The sequence below is a fragment of the Onychostoma macrolepis genome, chromosome 07 (genome assembly GCF_012432095.1).
Source record: "Onychostoma macrolepis isolate SWU-2019 chromosome 07, ASM1243209v1, whole genome shotgun sequence".
Lineage (NCBI taxonomy): Eukaryota > Metazoa > Chordata > Actinopteri > Cypriniformes > Cyprinidae > Onychostoma > Onychostoma macrolepis.
The window spans coordinates 42642151-42660199 of NC_081161.1; the positions used below are offsets into that span (position 1 = coordinate 42642151).

Consider the following 18049-nt stretch of genomic DNA (forward strand, 5'->3'; position numbering starts at 1 on the left):
CAGTTTTACTATAACAATATAAGTGTAAGACAAGCTTATATTTCTCAATTGCACAAATCCTTCAACATGAAAAACACAATTCTGCACAAAACAGTATAAGTTATCAGAACTTAAATAAATATACTCTGTATACATAATAAACACTCTGTGTTTATTTGGCACTCGACAATCAACAGATTTCCCATCCCCCAGCACTGTCACTCACGACCAGAAGTCAAGACTAAACCACAAAGTGAAAATAGCAGTATTCTTTAGTGATATGTTATTTACACAGTGCAGATAGCTTTAGATTCTATTTATTCTATGTTAAAATAAAATAAAAACATAGCGAAAAACATTGTTAGAGAAAAACATTACTTATTGCAAAAATAGTGGTAATTATCTGCACTTCTGCATTGTAATACATTATAAAATAGTATGCAATAACTTATTGAGTGTAATTTTTTTATTTTATTTCTAACTACATTTTTATCTCTCTCTACACCTAACCTAACCTAACCCTACCCGATACTTTATGTTCAACTCTTTGATTATTTCCTTCATTTTTATTAAAAAATAAATGCTTTTCTGATGTGATGTGATTTGAAATTTAAAAAGGGAGAAAAAAAGTTCGCCAAAAGGCAGATTCGAACCATGGTCGTTCGTGTCGAAAGAAGTGTATTGCAAATTTTACCATCTGCACCACTGAATCTGACAGCTATTAACCGTCTTTTGCATATTTGACTATCCCAATCATACATTTGTGGGTGGAGTTAATGTAAATAGCCTCTGCCAGCAACATAGCTATTTGCACTTAAATAGACACTCCGATTTTTTTATATTCCCAACAATTAAACAGTTGCCCACATGAAAAAACACTTCCGCGCCCCTGGGTGTGACTGACTTTAGCCCACTTGTCCCACTAATTTGGGAGAGGTGAACTGTCCCCGCGGCCGCACCCCCTCACCTTTCCACTTCTCACACAGCTTCTGTGCTCGGTACCTTCTCAACAAGCAGGCGCCAATTTGCCAATTCCCCGCACAGTTATATGATAGATAATATGATAGATAATAGAAAACCGCTTAGCGTCGCAGATGATTTTTTTTTTTTTCCCAAGTGCTTGTGCCGCCCCCCACGTGTCATGAAAAATGCCCCGTTCGCCCATGCCTAAAACCGCCACAGGACACCCCCTATCTAAGGCTTGTCCCCTAAAAATATCATTACAAGCGACTCTGTGTATTGAAAATAATATAATGCACATATACTTAAAATAATTGTGTGATTAGTAAAACAAAATAAACGCAAAAAAGCGTTTTAAGTTCAGAAATGTTTTGATTCCCCCCTCCCTTTCCTCACAGTGGTTTGGTCCACTGCCTGCTTTCCTTCTTTACCGATAAACACACACACAAGTTAGTTATGTGTAAGTAGGCTGTCAAGGCTATTCTCTTTTAAACATCGGGTGAAATGATTCTTTCTCTTTAATACAGATGATGCTGGATCATTAATAAATTAGTCATGACAAAAAAATTATGACATCTGATGCATTTTCTATGAGCGATTATAAGGTTAACAAGTTTACCGTAGCTTGTCACCCACTACAACTAACACAGCGATAAGCCTGTGTGTGAACTGATATTAGGCTAATATTGTAGACCTATGTGTTGGGTTTCGTTCAATATGATGTTAAGTGGCAGATCAGTGGGTTTAATGCGGTTGAATTAATGCGAAAGAGATAGGTTTCAGACGAAACCTAAAATACTATGAATGACGCAAAATAATAATTATAATATGACCGCGTGGTGAACCATGAACTCATATTTAAACACGGTCTCCATGCTATGTACACATGCTGAGTACACATATCTATCCTTACAAGTACAATTTTGGCTGTATTATTTGTGTCCCCTTCAAAAATTGCTCTTGAGAAGTTTTACATTTATTGTCCCCCGCCCTACTGTCAGATGAAATTTACGCCCCTGTTAGCAAATATTACAGAATTGTGTCGTCATGTTTAGCTGCTTACATTTTACATCAGCTCGCATTCAAGTGGCGTGCAGCTTAGCTCTGTGAACGGTAAATCCCGCCTTCTACACTTTGATGGCTATTTCAAACATTTTGACATTGACGAGCGCTTTTGAGCCTGAGCACGCTAGTTTGACTCAAGTGGGCCGCTCGGGCCGTTTGTCTGGGCCGATGGACCAATATAGGCTAAGCAGGCTACATTTACTATAATTCATTCTTTATATATTTTCGGAATGGGCCGGCCCAAATCGTTCTGCGGCCCACCGGGAAAACAAATCGTGCAAACGATAAAAAACCAACATGTTGGCATGTAAAAACAATTTATTTATATAACTTGTTATATATAATTTATTTATTTATGTAAATCTGACTGGCCCACATTAAAGAAAATGGTCCGGCCCCTCTGGCATTTGCCAGAATTGCCAGATGGCCAATCCGCCCCTGCCTAACAACAAATGATATTTTATTATATGATATGATTAATATATCATGTTTTTAAATATGATGGTTTCATTCTAAGCATGGTGATTATCTCTAATGTGGACACCCAACATAATATATGATATTTACCATCTGAATCTAACCATGACATGTCAACAAATGGAAAAGTCAGCGATCTATTAATTATCATGTTAATTAGCCTACTGTGCGCCTTTAGCCCCTAACAGCAGAGGCGCTTTTACCCCAAATACCATACTTTTACATATTCTTTCATTATTTAAAAACTGTTGCTTTAATTATCTTAAACAAAACTGAAAATCATAAAGAAGACATTTGTCTCAAAATATATGCATTAATTTTAGCGATTCTCATTTGCTACTTATATCTACATTTTAAAAAAGATAAAATATTAGATCAAGTAAGCACAGAATCAACTTGCGATCGTGTCAAAGATCAGACAGATACAGTATACACGTGCATCCTGAAAGCTTGGAAAGTGCTAAACCATGTTTTTGTGCCATCTAGTGGTGTAGATGAAAATAATATCAAAGGCGCCTTTTACCCCGTTGTACCCTACTGATTTACATCAGCCCTCCTGGAAAGTCCCCTCATGATTTGCCACCTCTGACAGATAAACAATAATAACAGGCTGCTTTTAAAAACAGGTATCAAAAACTTGATGTATCCACCTCCATTTTAGCGTGACTTACTAAATTGATCATAGTAATTACTAATTTAGGTATTAGTTAGCAGTGTTTAGTAGATAACTGAAGATGACACAAATGCAATCAGGTTTAATGCAAATTTAGAATTAATGAAAATTAATTTAATTCATGTTTTGAAAATTATATATTTACAATTATAGGACCTTGTATACAATGAGCTGAGCTACATAATAATAATTTAATAATAAAAAATTATTTAATTTAATTTAATAAAAAGTGTATTTAGTACATGCTGCATAAATTAGTTTTTTCCCCCTCTTTTTTTTATGTGATTTCACAACAGCCTTTAGGACATGTTTTTATACTGGTTGTAGGACTGAAGAAATATTCTATCATTTCTAAAATCCTTTATTTTATCCATTTATTCATTAGGAAGGTAATGAACTGAAGCTATCAAGACTTTTCCTGACTGAAACATTTTTACAAAATGGGTTCCGGTGCATGTAAGTGATGTTATAAATGAATATACAGATTTTAAATCTTTATAATAATAAAGTAATTATTAACAGTGAATATGTTTTCATATTAATCTTTCATATGACTGTATATATATATATATATATATATATATATATATATATATATATATATATATATATATATATATATATATGAACATTTTAGTTTTGTTTTTAAAAGTTTTATTACTGATTGTTTTCTGATTTAGCACAAGAGGACCAAGTGCCCTTGTTAGGACACACTGAAGGTGAGACTAGGAAAATCTCTGTGTATTTATGTATATTAAAAATGTTATTTTAGAAATGTATATTTGTTTGTTATAAGCAATGTCAATACATCTGACAACCAGACTTATTGTGAATCTCAGTGCAATTTAATTTGATATTGTAACAAATAGAAAAATATAGCAGACTAGAATTTTCACTCTTTTTTAGAAAGAGACCACTGAAAACTATCAAGATATGACTCATAAATGCACTTCTTTGTTCTTTAGACCTGCATTATTGTTCTAATGAAATTAGCATTACAAGTTAGTGTCTGGTGTCAATATAGATTCACTCATATCATATTATCCAGTGCAATATAAACAAATATTATTGAGAGCACTTTTAAATTATATTTCAATTTCTTTTGATTTAACTGAACATTTCACTTTTTCAGAAAATCAACCTATTTTTGAGGAACTTAAACTTGTGCTGATTGGAAGTCAAGGTTCTGGGAAAAACACTATTGCTAATGCCATCCTCAAGGAAAAAGTCTTCACATTCTGGACGTCTTTTAGAAGTGACTACATCAAGGAGACTCGTACAGTATCAGGAACAAAGATTCAATTGACTCGCATCCCAGGCTGGAGAGGAGACTTGAGTAGATCGGAGCAAACCAAACGTGAAATTGTTTACTGTGTACAGACTTTATATAAAACTGGACCTCATGCAATCATCTTGGTGCTTAAAGTGAACTCAGTGCTGTCAAAGTCGTACATCAGCACCCTAGAGAGTCTGCTTACTGTTCAACTGTGGAAACATACCATAGTGCTCTTCACCAGTGGAGAACAACTGGGATTTTATACCATTGAGGATTATATCAAACGCCAACGGCTTCAACCTTTAATTCACAAATGTGGAAAAAGATTTTTTGTGATCCGAAACAATGACAGCAATGAGATTACTGAGAGAATTCAAGAGCTCGTTGCCTTGAAGAATTCAGCAAGTTGTTTTAAACTTTCAGCTCAGACAGAGGTTAATAATACATTACTGTCAGACTGGAGACGTCTTGTTGAGAGAATCAAATCTAAAATCACTATTCTCTCAGCCTCCAAGGAAGAGTTAACATTAAATCCAAATACACAAAATAATAACTCCATTAAAATGTTACTTGATTTAAAGGATGCAGAAATAAGAAGACTAAATGCCATTGTTCAAGAAAAAGAAAGGGAGATAGAGAGGTTACAATCAAGACACTTAACTCAAGATCTTGACCCCTCTGGCCTACGCAGAAGAAATTATATACTGAGCAATGAACTAAAGAAAAAGAATACAGAGAATAAAATACTGAAAAAGCAAGTAAAGGAAAAGGATGCTGAGATTGAAGAATTGAAAATAGATTTACAAATGCGGCAACAAGAAGCTGTAGACCGGAGAACACATGAGGATCAGTATGAAACTGTATATGCAGGCTATCGTAGCAAACTCCGTCAAGGTGTCTCAACAGTGTCCATAAGAAGCCGCAACCAAATACAGATGCAGGAGCTTCATTCAAAAGGTAAGTAGTTCATTTGTTATATTATAAGTTAAATTATGATTAATGCATTAATTAAAGCAGTGTGGAAAGACCCACCCTCCCTGCAAATCACTCTCCAAACATAAACACACACAGGTAGACCAGAGACTAACCAGCGACACGATTAGAGACGGTGTTGGTGGAGGACTAAATGCAATGCTGTTAGATTACCTCATGTCTCATTCACCAGTGACAAAACATTACAGTACAAAGTGCAAAATATTACAATAACAACACTTCTGTTCTCGCTGATGACGTATCATGTCTGTGTGAACAGGGTGCGCGGAGGTACACAAATACATACGTTTACAGGCAGGTAGGACAGCCATCCGTAATCCTCAGACCGAGGGAAGTAATTGAACAAACATTTTATGGTCCTACACCTTCCACAGTCGAAATAAATATATGTAGACCACTTAACTTAGTGATTGCTATCGGGATGTGAAGACACTTTCAACCAGCATAGCAAGAAATGTTTTTTAACAAAATCAGCCACTTTGCCTTTAAGCCACTTTTTCACTATTTCTGCACTCATAGGCAAGGCAAGGCCAGTTTATTTATATAGCACATTTCATACACAATGGTAATTCAAAGTGCTTTACATAAAAGGAAGTAAAATAATCATAAAAAATAATCACAACAATAAAAACAAGTTTTTACTAATTCTTGCAATGTTTTTGAGATGATAGTATGCTGATTTAGTTACTGCTTTGACATGACTACTAAAACTAAGGTCTGTCTCCAGAATCACCCCAAGATTTTTGACTTGGTTTTTAGTTGTTTGACCCCTAGAGTCAAGGTACGCATTCACCTTGATAACTTCATCTTTGTTTCCAAATGCAGTGACTTCAGTTTTCTCCTTATTTAACTGAAGAAAGTTTTGTCACATCCAAATGTTAATTTCATCAGTGCATTGGCAGAGGGAGTCAATGGGGCTGTAGCCATTTGGTGATAAGGCTATCATCTGCATAGCTGTGATAGGCAATTTGGTTCTTTATTGTTATTTGACTCAGTGGGAGCATATACAGGCTGAACCAGAGTGATGCCAGAATTGAGCCTTGTCATTTGCAAATGCTTATATTTTTTTAGATTTCCACTTCAGGTGCGTTGAAACATTTGTATTTTTCTGCCAGGGCTGTATGTGAGCACTACACCAAATGTGTCAATCAAAAGTCTGAACATGATAAAGAGAGAATTACCAAACTTTTCACATAAAAATTTTATTCTTTGTACACTATTTCTGTAGAATGAGCAGTTATGAATAACTATGTTTGAGAAAGAAAGAAAAAACTATTTTAGAACTGTTAAATAATTGTTTTAAGTTCATTATCCCTGGAAAACCTACTGTCTTTTTCATTCAGACATATTGGCGGCCTTTTGTTTTTTTGTGTAGATATTTATACATCATTATTCAGTTTTATATTTATATAAGAATGGTATTTTTTATTTTCATGTATTTTTATAGTTTGACTGAGATCAAAAAGGATATATTTTTATAGTACAACAATATTTGTACACAGTTTCAGCTCATCTGATCACATTTCCACAGGCTCAGCTCTACATGGATGGAGTGATGCTCTTCTGGATATCTTGAATGAACTGTCTGATGAAGACCTGAAGAAAATGAAATACGTCATGTACTGGAATGAAAAATACAGGATATACAGGAGCTCAGTAGAGCACAGAGACAGAGTTGCACTGGCAGACCACATGCTAAAACAGTGGGGTGAATTGCAGTCAATTCTGAACACACGAGACCTTGTGAAGAAAATCCCTCGTAATGACGATGCCATGAAAGAACTGTTTGAACCTTTCTTAAAGATCATTGGTGAGACATGGTAATCATCAGCTAAATCACACAGTCGTCATTTCTTTTTAAAAGAATAAGGTGTTTGTCATTTTGTATTGTTCTGCATGGAGTTGTTTCTTCTGTACATTTCATCTTCTTGAATGAGGCACTCAATCCTTCTTCTTTTTACTCTTAAAAACAAAGTTTCCAAAAGGAGGTTTTCACAGCGATGTCACAGAAGAACCATATTTGGTTACACAGAGAACCTATGAGTGAACATTTCTTAAAAGTACCTTTTTTTGTGTGTGTGAAAACATTTTAAAAATCTAACAAACTTTTCACTAAAGAACCTTTTGTGAAATGGAAGAGTTCTATGGATCTTAAAATTAACCTTTTTAACAGTGTTCAAGTGTGCATAGAACAGATTCCATATTCATTTCAAAATCACAATTCATGTAAAAGACATGACATTCAGGTTATTATCATGGAGCAGATGTAGGTGTTGTTTTCTTTTTTAGTGAAGTTATTAATGTAATTTCGCGAGGAGTACGCCCATCTTATCTTCCAATTTATACCCAAGTATAAAAGACAGCCTCTTACCACTTCCGTCGTTAGTTCTTTCGGCATCCCTCCTCCTCCCCATCTCCTCCTTTTATGCATATTTATTTATTTATTTATTATCTTTCTGTCTATAGAGGGGCTATCGGAGCTCGAGTAGAATAGTCTCTCTGAGCCCTCCATTGCAGACATCAAGCCAAATCTTTTTACCACTAATGCTAAGATTATATGGGCAGACGAACTCGTGAAAAACCTAATTTATCTCATAGTGAAGTGTAAAGGATACATTTGATTATATGTTGTTGCAGATTTTAATGTTTGTGAAATTGTTTATAAAATTTTGAAACTGGCCATCTAGATCTGTACAGAATTAATGGTGACGTTTCATATATTTGCAACACTCTTTTGTCCTTCCCAATAGTTGCTTTGGATAAGAGTGTCTACTGACTGTACAGTAAGTGTATTTAAATGTGTGTTACAGATGTACAGTATGTCACTACAATATACAAATATTTGATAGATCTATGTAATGCTGACTGTGTGATACTGACTTTGTTAGTGATTGTGACAAGGAATCGCTACCATTCAGATCTGTTCACACACTGTGATTTCATGAGGATTATACTCAGAATTATTATCATTTTATGATTTCAACATTTTTCATCTCTTTCTTGTTTGTTATATGAAGGTAACAGGAACTTTTTGTCATGCCTTCATTTGTTTTTGTGATTTGTTAAATGTAGGACTATCTTTTATGCTAATTATGTATAGATTTAATTTTTTTAACATTTTCTCCAACCCTTAAGCTATGAAAACCCACCATGAAAATATGAATTATTACATATTTTAAACTAACAGCCTGAAGTAAACCATTTCAGTTCTTAATGTAAGAAAATTATTTATTGAATTGAGATTATCTCTGTTGTAACACCGTGTATTTAAAAACTAATATTTTTTTTAAATATACAATTTTTAGAACTTAATTCATGTTTAATCCTGCCAATATGTAATAATTTGTTTTCAAAACATTTAAAATGTACAGGTTTTGCTTTTTTTTTTTTTTTAATAATAATAAAATTGAGGTAAATTAGTTTTTTTTTTTTTTTATTGATTAACTGAACTGAATTGTTCATTTATTTCAGGTCATGATGGTCAGCAAACATTTGTAGTTCTAGTTTAGGTTGTTTGTTTGGTAATGAATGTTATTGGTAACACTTTACAATAAGGTATCATTTGTTAACATTAGTTAATGTATTAACTAACATGAACAAACAATGAACAATGCATTTATTACACTGTTTATTAATCTTTGTTATTGTTAGTTAATGAAAATACAGTTGTTCATTGTTTATTCATGTTAGTTCACAGTGCATTAACTAATGTTAACAAACACAACTTGTGATTTTAGTAATGTATTAGTAAATGCTGAAATGAACATGAACTAAGATTAATAAATGCTGTAGAAGTATTGCTCATTCTTAGTTCATGTTTACTAATGTTGTTAACTAATGAACCTTATTGTAAAGTGTTACCATGTTATTCTCGCATCCATCAGAGAGTCACGTACAAATGAAACCAACCTGGTCTCATAAAAATACGTACGTAAATGCCATGAGACCAGGTAGAATGAAACATTTCTTGTGGAGAACTAATTATATGGTAAAGTGTATTAGGAAGTGTTGATTCTTTAACACAATCTGTGTGTTTAACGGTGTGTCATTAATGGATCATGCCACTCTGAAAACACTATGAAAAGCACACAATCTTGAAAGAAAGTAAACTGTTCAGTGGTCAGTGTGAATTAAGGCCAAACTGCATCATCATCTACTGCTTCACTCAGTAAACCTTCCGCTGCTGCCATCTCACACCAACTGAATGAGTTTCCTTGTCTATAGACATTTTATTTATGATAAAATTATGACACTATGACATTTTCCCACTTTTGGTGAGGCTCTGAATTGGTTAAACCCACAGAGAGACAACAATGAGTCAGGTTTGGTGGACTGGTGCTGATTCAATAACCCTTTAATAACCGTTTTTTGTGAAATCATTCAGGAATTCTTAGAAACATTGCGTCTTCACACTTCCTTATCTCAGGCTCAGAGTGAGTCAACATTTGGTAAAACTACTGTACTTCTTTTGTCCAGTCTTACAACAATGACAATTCAGTTCCAGCATAAAAATAAATCCCTTCTCATTCAGTCTAATGTTTTGCATCCAAATCAACAGTGTAATGTACATGTATGAATGAGAACATGAATCGCTCAGGACTCTGTAATGACATAAAATTCAATCTAGATTGAAACACATAAATGTCATTTTTATATAAAATGTGTTTGCTGATTAATTTATTTTGTTAATATTATTACAACAAAAAGCTAGGTTGTTAGGTTGAGTTGTCATGTTGTGAGATTCATTTCACACTGTGGCTTAAAGCATCATCTACATGTTTTAGTAAACCAGAGACAACCATTCTTCTATTCTTCTATTGAGTGTGAATGTATTTCTAATAGAAACATTTACAATATTGCTAGATATTTTTCAACACGATCTTTCCATTCTATCATAATTTTATTCGATTTCAACCTAAGCTGTTCAATGTACTGTACGGAGATCCAGCTGATGTGAAATTACAAATAATATCATGACTAAAATTTCAAAAATGCAATAACAGTCATATAGTATTTTTTATTTGTACCACATTATCAATCACAGTATCAATCATAAATTGAATCAAATATCTATTTGTATTACATATTTCCAAGTTCCCTCTTTTCTTTATGTGTTTGTGCCGGAAGTGTTGAGTCTATAACAGACTGTGTGTCTGACAGCGTGTCATTAATAGATCAGTATGGAGCTCAGTCCACTTCCTCTAATACTCCGTGAGTACTATTTTCTCATTTATTCACTATTTTTGCATGTTGTATAATGATACAGTGAATCAGTGTTCAATTGTATTATATCTATCTTATCTATTGCATGTGTCTCATATTATTCATGCTGCTGAATCTGTGGCAGAGTATCAAATCCATCTGTAGCTCATGATATCTGTGCGTGAAGATGAAATACTCTGATGTGCTGTAGATGAATGAGATCAGTGTATTGATCATTACTGTGCATCTTCAGTCATTCAGTTTTAAGGTTCATGGGTTCAATCAGACATGCATGTTTTTTTGGTTACAGTTATTTCATTAGCTCTTGGATCTATTGGTAGATCACCAGTAGTTAGTGCATCTACATACATTATTTGTGAAATTAGATGCTCAGTTTGTTGGTTTGATATCAAGTTTTGATGGAATTGTTGAATAGATCAGCAATAGGATAACCATATATAGATAATTCTGTGAGACGGCTTATGGTCCGACTGTAACGCAAACTCTGACCAGAGACGTTACTGACACAGTCATGCACTTCCCACACCAATCACTGATGACACAGAAAATAAGATCTGCATCTGACTTATACTGACTTGTTGACTTAATTTGTCTCATGACAGCAATAGATGCATCAATGTTTTCATCCTTCTTCTGTCACCTCAAACTTTCCATTTGTTATTGACTGCTACCCAGATATCTCTGAAGCAAAAGAGAATCAAAGAGTTGAGCAATTTCTGCTTTGTGGCTTCAGTTCAAGGGAATCAGTTATTTCATTTTTATGATGCATTTTGCTACTGTAACCGCCTGCTGACCAAACAACACAATCCAGCAGTGTTTGTCTCAATGTTTTAAACCTTTTAATTCAGTGCAGCCTGACTGTGACTCTGTTGTTAATGTGCAATACTGTATTTTCTCAAGAATGAAGTTCAGATGTATTGTGAGGATGCAGCAGGTGTCTTTTGAGATCTCCATGGCTGCTCAACACTACAACAGAGATCTCAACATAAACACAAGATCAGTGCTTTTAGCAAAAGCAAGTTGCTACTTGTTTTACAGTAACATTTAGACAATTATTAGCAAATTAGTGTTCTGGTAATGAGCCTGTTTTAATTTCAATGTTCCACCTCATAATGAACTTAAACTCTTCAAACTATGTGTTTATGTATTAAAATCAATGTGTAATTTCTAAACAATATTTTGACAGATATTCAGATAGCTCAAAAGCAACAACATCTATAAATCAATGTGATTTGCCTCTTTTTGCTTTTTTAGTGCTGATTTCAAAAATCCACCCTGGACAAACTCAAGGTGATTTATGTATATTTCTTCAAATTTTCACACATATAACACAGTGGACATGTTTATAGCATGTGTGTCGTTTAAAGTGTGAGTTTGTGCATTTGTTATGTATTTTATTTGGTCCTTAATGACATAAATGAGCTGTGTATAAAACATTTGTTTTGTGTTGGATTATCAATATCAGCATGAGAGTTAAAGTTCATAAACTCACTGTAGATCAGATGAATCCAAGCCATCTTCAATAAACAATGTGTTTTCAATCTCCTTTCTATCCCTTACAAATATTGTTGAATTAAACATCAGACTAGGTCTCCCAGTATTGATCATGAACATGTGATCACTTATCAATATCTTAAAGGATGATACCTTTTTAAAAATATATATTAATTTGGTACAAATATTATCATATGAAATGCCAATATAGAAAATAATTTCTTCTTTAGTTGTAACATAAATGTTACTTGGGAGCTACTTTTCCTTCATTAAACACAATTGTACATAATCTGCAATCTGTCCAGCAACATTAATATCACAAAACCATAACCACAGACATTTAAATTCATAAAAATGTACAGTGGGGCAAAAAAGTATTTAGTCAGCCACCAATTGTGCAAGTTCTCCCACTTAAAAAGATGAGAGAGGCCTGTAATTTTCATCATAGGTATACCTCAACTATGAGAGACAAAATGAGGAAAAATCCAGAAAATCACATTGTAGGATTTTAAAGAATTAATTAGTAAATTCCTCGGTAAAATAAGTATTTGGTCACCTACAAACAAGCAAGATTTCTGGCTCTCACAGACCTGTAACTTCTTCTTTAAGAGGCTCCTCTGTCCTCCACTCGTTACCTGTATTAATGGCATCTGTTTGAACTCGTTATCAGTATAAAAGACACCTGTCCACAACCTCAAACAGTCCAACTCCAAACTCCACCATGGCCAAGACCAAAGAGCTGTCAAAGGACACCAGAAACAAAATTGTAGACCTGCACCAGGCTGGGAAGACTGAATCTGCAATAGGTAAGCAGCTTGGTGTGAAGAAATCAACTGTGGGAGCAATTATTAGAAAATGGAAGACATACAAGACCACTGATAATCTCCCTCGATCTGGGGCTCCACGCAGATCTCACCCGTGGGGTCAAAATGATCACAAGAACTGTGAGCAAAATCCCAGAACCACACGGGGGACCTAGTGAATGACCTGCAGAGAGCTGGGACCAAAGTAACAAAGGCTACCATCAGTAACACACTGCGCCGCCAGGGACTCAAATCCTGCAGTGCCAGACGTGTCCCCCTGCTTAAGCCAGTACATGTCCGGCCCGTCTGAAGTTTGCTAGAGAGCATTTGGATGATCCAGAAGAGGATTGCAAGTTGAGTTTTTACTTTTTGGTAAAAACTCAACTTGTCGTGTTTGGAGGAGAAAGAATGCTGAGTTGCATCCAAAGAACACCATACCTACTGTGAAGCATGGGGTGGAAACATCATGCTTTGGGGCTGTTTTCTGCAAAGGGACCAGGACGACTGATCCGTGTAAACGAAAGAATGAATGGGGCCATGTATCGTGAGATTTTGAGTGAAAACCTCCTTCCATCAGCAAGGGCATTGAAGATGAAACGTGGCTGGGTCTTTCAGCATGACAATGATCCCAAACACACCGCCCGGGCAATGAAGGAGTGGCTTCGTAAGAAGCATTTCAAGGTCCTGGAGTGGCCTAGCCAGTCTCCAGATCTCAACCCCATCGAAAAGTTGAAAGTCCGTGTTGCCCAGCGACAGCCCCAAAACATTACTGCTCTAGAGGAGATCTGCATGGAGGAATGGGCCAAAATACCAGCAACAGTGTGTGAAAACCTTGTGAAGACTTACAGAAAACGTTTGACCTCTGTCATTGCCAACAAAGGGTATATAACAAAGTATTGAGATGAAATTTTGTTATTGACCAAATACTTATTTTCCACCATAATTTGCAAATAAATTCTTTAAAAATCCTACAATGTTATTTTCTGGATTTTTTTCCTCATTTTGTCTCTCATAGTTGAGGTATACCTATGATGAAAATTACAGGCCTCTCTCATCTTTTTAAGTGGGAGAACCTGCACAATTGGTGGCTGACTAAATACTTTTTTGCCCCACTGTATATTGCATGATACATGTTTTCCTTGTTTAGATAAAATGGAAATAGAGATGGTCTTCTTTGAGCATTTAAGAATGAATTGTCTAAAGAGCTCATATTTTGTATCCTCGTGCACCTTCAGTATGAGAATTTAATATTCATATGAACCTATTATGTTAAATGAACATAAAGACATAAGAATCAAATTACTCATAATGTCTGAAGGTGAAAGCTAAAGAAAATGTTAAAACATCATTAGTATAAATGATAGAAGTCATAAGTGAAAGACAATCACTGAAGATTTACAGTACTAACTCAAGATTGTATCATGAAATATTTACAGACAAACCCAAATTAACTGTAAAGCCCCAGAGTTCGGTGTTCACTGGAGACACAGTTACTCTGAGCTGTCATGTGGGACAGTTAACTGGACGAACGATTATCTGGTACAAAGACTTCATGAGAATAAAAACTGGTGATGAATCAGAAATACTGAGAGATGTGAGAGTCTCTGATGGAGGAACATATGCGTGTGCTGCAAAAGAACAGATAACAGTCAGTCAAGGACTCGTGCTGACAGTAAGAAGTAAGTGCTGTTTTTACAGGGCAATCTGATTTTGAGTTTACTGTAGAATTATAAAAATGAACAGCATCCATTAACAGTATCATTTGCTGTCTGTTAAATTAATTTCACACAGAGAGACCCAAGCCTGTAGTGCGTGTGCAGCCTGATGGACGTGTGTTCAGAGGACAGACGGTCACTCTCACATGTCACATACAGGAGACAAACGTCAGCAGCTGGATCTACAGCTGGAATAAAGATGATTCACTGATTCATGTCAGTCAATCACAGGAATACCGAATCAGTTCTGTTAATGAATCTCACACGGGTAATTACAGCTGTTCTGGAAGAGAAACACGAGGATCACGATACTCACACACCAGTGATAAAGTTACACTGACCGTATCAGGTGAGTCTCAGAAACTCATCAATCTGACTACTTTCAGACACAAATCAACTTTTACATATATTAAAATTATGTGATTAAATTAATAAATAACTACAATAAATAAATACAGGCAAATCAAACCAACTCTAAGTAATTGGCAAAATGTTATACAGTATAATTTTCAGTTTGGCATGTAATTGTTCTTTACTTTATGGCAGCATTTCAGAAGCAGAATAAAAAGCTAAATCAGAGCAGTTGGTTGTGCTAGAGGGTGTGAAAAGAACCTGAGTTAGTAAAAGTATTTCAATAATTTTTTTGTTTGTTTGTTTGTTTTTGACAGGTTCAAAAACTCCATTGCCGGTTCTCTCAGTTCTCAAACTGCTCAGTTTTCTGCTGGCAGCTTCTCCGTATCTGCTAGTGTCCATCATACTGGGTGTCAAATACTACAGAGCTCATGATGAGACCTCTCTCTTTACATTTACAAGACGCTAAAGCAACTTACATTGCATTCAGGTTACAGTTTTACATTTTATCAGCTCTTGCTTTCTCTGAGAATCAAACCCATGACCTTGTCGTTGCTAGCACCATGCTCTATTATTTGAGCTACAGGAAAGCTTTCTCTTTCGTATATGTTCTCCTACAGATGGGTTTAACCTAACCTGTCATTGTTATCAGTAATTTAAATGTCACTTATTCCATATTTTGTGTGTTTTGCAGTTCAGTCTGATGAGATCAAATATACTGTTACAGAGGAATAAACGTCTACAGTCGTGATGAATGAAACACAATGTTTTTCTCTTTTTCAACATTATTCTGTTAAATTTAGCCTATTTTTTTCTGAATTAAACCAAATAAAGGCTCAAATGAACTCTGCCTAAACTACTGCAGCTTCCCTTTGAGGCATCTTTTATTTATTTCTTCTGTTGTTGTTGTTGTTGTTGTTTTTTTTTTTTAATATGTTGAGGCAAATTGTCAAATGTTTGTCTTCATTATTGTTTGCTGAAAATATTTCAGTATTTAATATGAAGCTATTCATGTAATTTCACATCAGCTCTTGGAGAGTCAAGTTAGCTGTCTCTTGAATTTCTGCTCTATTTAACCTGTCGATAAACTTTCTGCATCTTCAAAAAAACAGTAAAGAATATCTAATTTTTCACAAATAAATCTTAAAAGACATCACTGATGTGCAGTTTTGGGGAAGTGATTTTTTTTTTTAAGAAATTCATTGCAATTATAATATTTTTTTCCTGCCAGTATACAATTTATTTTAATGCTACATTTGTTTTTGAGAATATTATAAATCCAAAGTAATGTGAGTATTTAGCAAAACAAGCGTAAGACTAGCATACTGAGTGTGCAATTATGTACAAATTTACCCGCATGCATAGAGAGCGGAGTGAGTTGAGGTAGTTTTTATTTACAGTGTGTTTAAAGTAAGCACATGACAGTAATGGGTCCAACTTAAATATTCATATAAATTTCAGGATGTGGTGCATCCTTGGGAATAATCACTAAAATAAACTGCTTTCAAAATATGATTTCCCCCCCAAAAAAGTGCTCTCTTGGCTCAGCGTGCCCCCAGTGAGGGTTAAATTGAGCCTATAGGGAGCCTATATCGATCCTTACATTATATTTCAGTTACAGTTTCTTAATGTTATTTACATATAAAATAGTTTACCCATAGGCTAATGTTATTCATGATTAAGTATTGTGTTTAGCATAGGGGTGAAGTTAGGTTAGGTGCTCCAATGAAAGTTTAAATTTATATAAAAGTATTTCTGTTTTTACAAATGCATGCAAACCATTAAATTAAGACAAACAACTGAAAAACAATGGAGGACCCTGCACGTCGAAAATTGATGCTAAAAGGATGCCCCTGTGCGTCGAAAAAATCATGCCAAGGGATCCTGACCAAGCGTCAATATGTGACGAGTTGAGAGTGAGAACATGTTGCATTGGCTCAACATACCCCAGGATTTTGGCTCATATTACCCCACCCTGTTCTGGTTAGGTAGGTTTTGAAGTATGGATGCTGGTTTGAGCTGGTTTATGCTGGTCATGTGCTGGTTTAAGATGGTCCTTAGCTGGTCATGTGCTGTTCCTAAGATGGTTAGGACCAGCTTAGAACCAGCTTAGGACCAGCACATGACCAGCTTAAACCAGCTCATCCAGCATCCAGCATCCATGCTTCAAAACCTACCTTGCCAGCATATGCTGGTTTTTTCTCCGACCATTTTAACAAACTTGCATCATCCAGCAGTTTAGGGCTAACATTATGCTAACAGTATAGCCTCATATTATAACTTCCTAAAGCACAAACACATATGTGATATTTTTTCAGATTTGTCTGTAATTGTTTGGACACAAGAAGCATGAGTCATTGAACATAAAAAAAAATGCTTTTTATTATTTTTTTACTTAAATTGAGTTACCAGTTATCCCATGGACCTCTCTCCATCACATGGTTATTAAAATGGATAACTCTCTTCAAATATTTGTGGTCATATCACCAATTTTGTTTAAGGTTGTCTAGAAACAAGGGGTGGCTCAAGCTCAACCTCCCCAAAGGCTCAAATCACCCCATGCTCCCCTACTAAAGCGATATGACTGCTTGATTTTTTTTTATTGTCACAAAATGTAAACAGCTCTAATCTGCTGAATGCGATTGTAAGACATGAAGATGTTAATAGTCTGTATTATAGACCCTTTTCCTGTTAGTAAACATTGTGACGTTTTTCTGTGGGCGGAGCTTAGGTGGAGGCAGAAAGATCCCCCTGACCGCTTCACTAAGGCTAGCTATGGAGTTTGTTAGCTTGTTGTTTTTTTTTAACAATAACTGGAGAAATTCCGATTTTACCTGCATATATAAGGACCCTCACTGTCCGGGACCGCGTCATTTGAAAAGGTTAACATTAGTGGATGAAACCAGATTGCCCCCCCCCCCCCAGAATGGACAAACTCGCCATTGTTGAGTTAAATCGAGTTATAAAGACCAAAAATACGAAATATAAAGTTGCATTTGCGAGAAAAAAAGTCTCAAAAAAGAATTGTGAGACAAAACAG

The 18049-nt window shown here is 35.1% G+C and overlaps 2 protein-coding genes across 7 annotated transcripts in view; both read left to right on the forward strand.

Moving 5' to 3' along the window:
- LOC131544809 (uncharacterized) overlaps positions 1–8109 on the forward strand; it is a 28776-nt gene extending 20667 nt beyond the window's left edge. For 5 of the 6 annotated variants that reach the window (XM_058783291.1, XM_058783290.1, XM_058783293.1 and 2 more), the window contains 4 exons: positions 3540–3610; positions 3835–3873; positions 4287–5387; positions 6955–8109. In XM_058783291.1, coding sequence (XP_058639274.1) covers positions 3595–3610; positions 3835–3873; positions 4287–5387; positions 6955–7247 — 1449 coding nt within the window. In that variant the 5' untranslated portion in view covers positions 3540–3594 and the 3' untranslated portion in view covers positions 7248–8109. Of the gene's footprint in view, positions 1–2986; positions 3108–3539; positions 3611–3834; positions 3874–4286; positions 5388–6954 lie in introns of those variants that run through there. The other variant, XM_058783294.1, reaches the window with a different exon arrangement.
- The window catches only part of LOC131543878 (leucine-rich repeats and immunoglobulin-like domains protein 3), a 117121-nt gene extending 101095 nt beyond the window's left edge, over positions 1–16026 (forward strand). The window contains 3 exon segments of the mRNA XM_058781688.1: positions 14380–14622; positions 14735–15007; positions 15327–16026. Coding sequence (XP_058637671.1) covers positions 14380–14622; positions 14735–15007; positions 15327–15478 — 668 coding nt within the window. The 3' untranslated portion in view covers positions 15479–16026.
- Positions 16027–18049: the final 2023 nt, after the last annotated feature.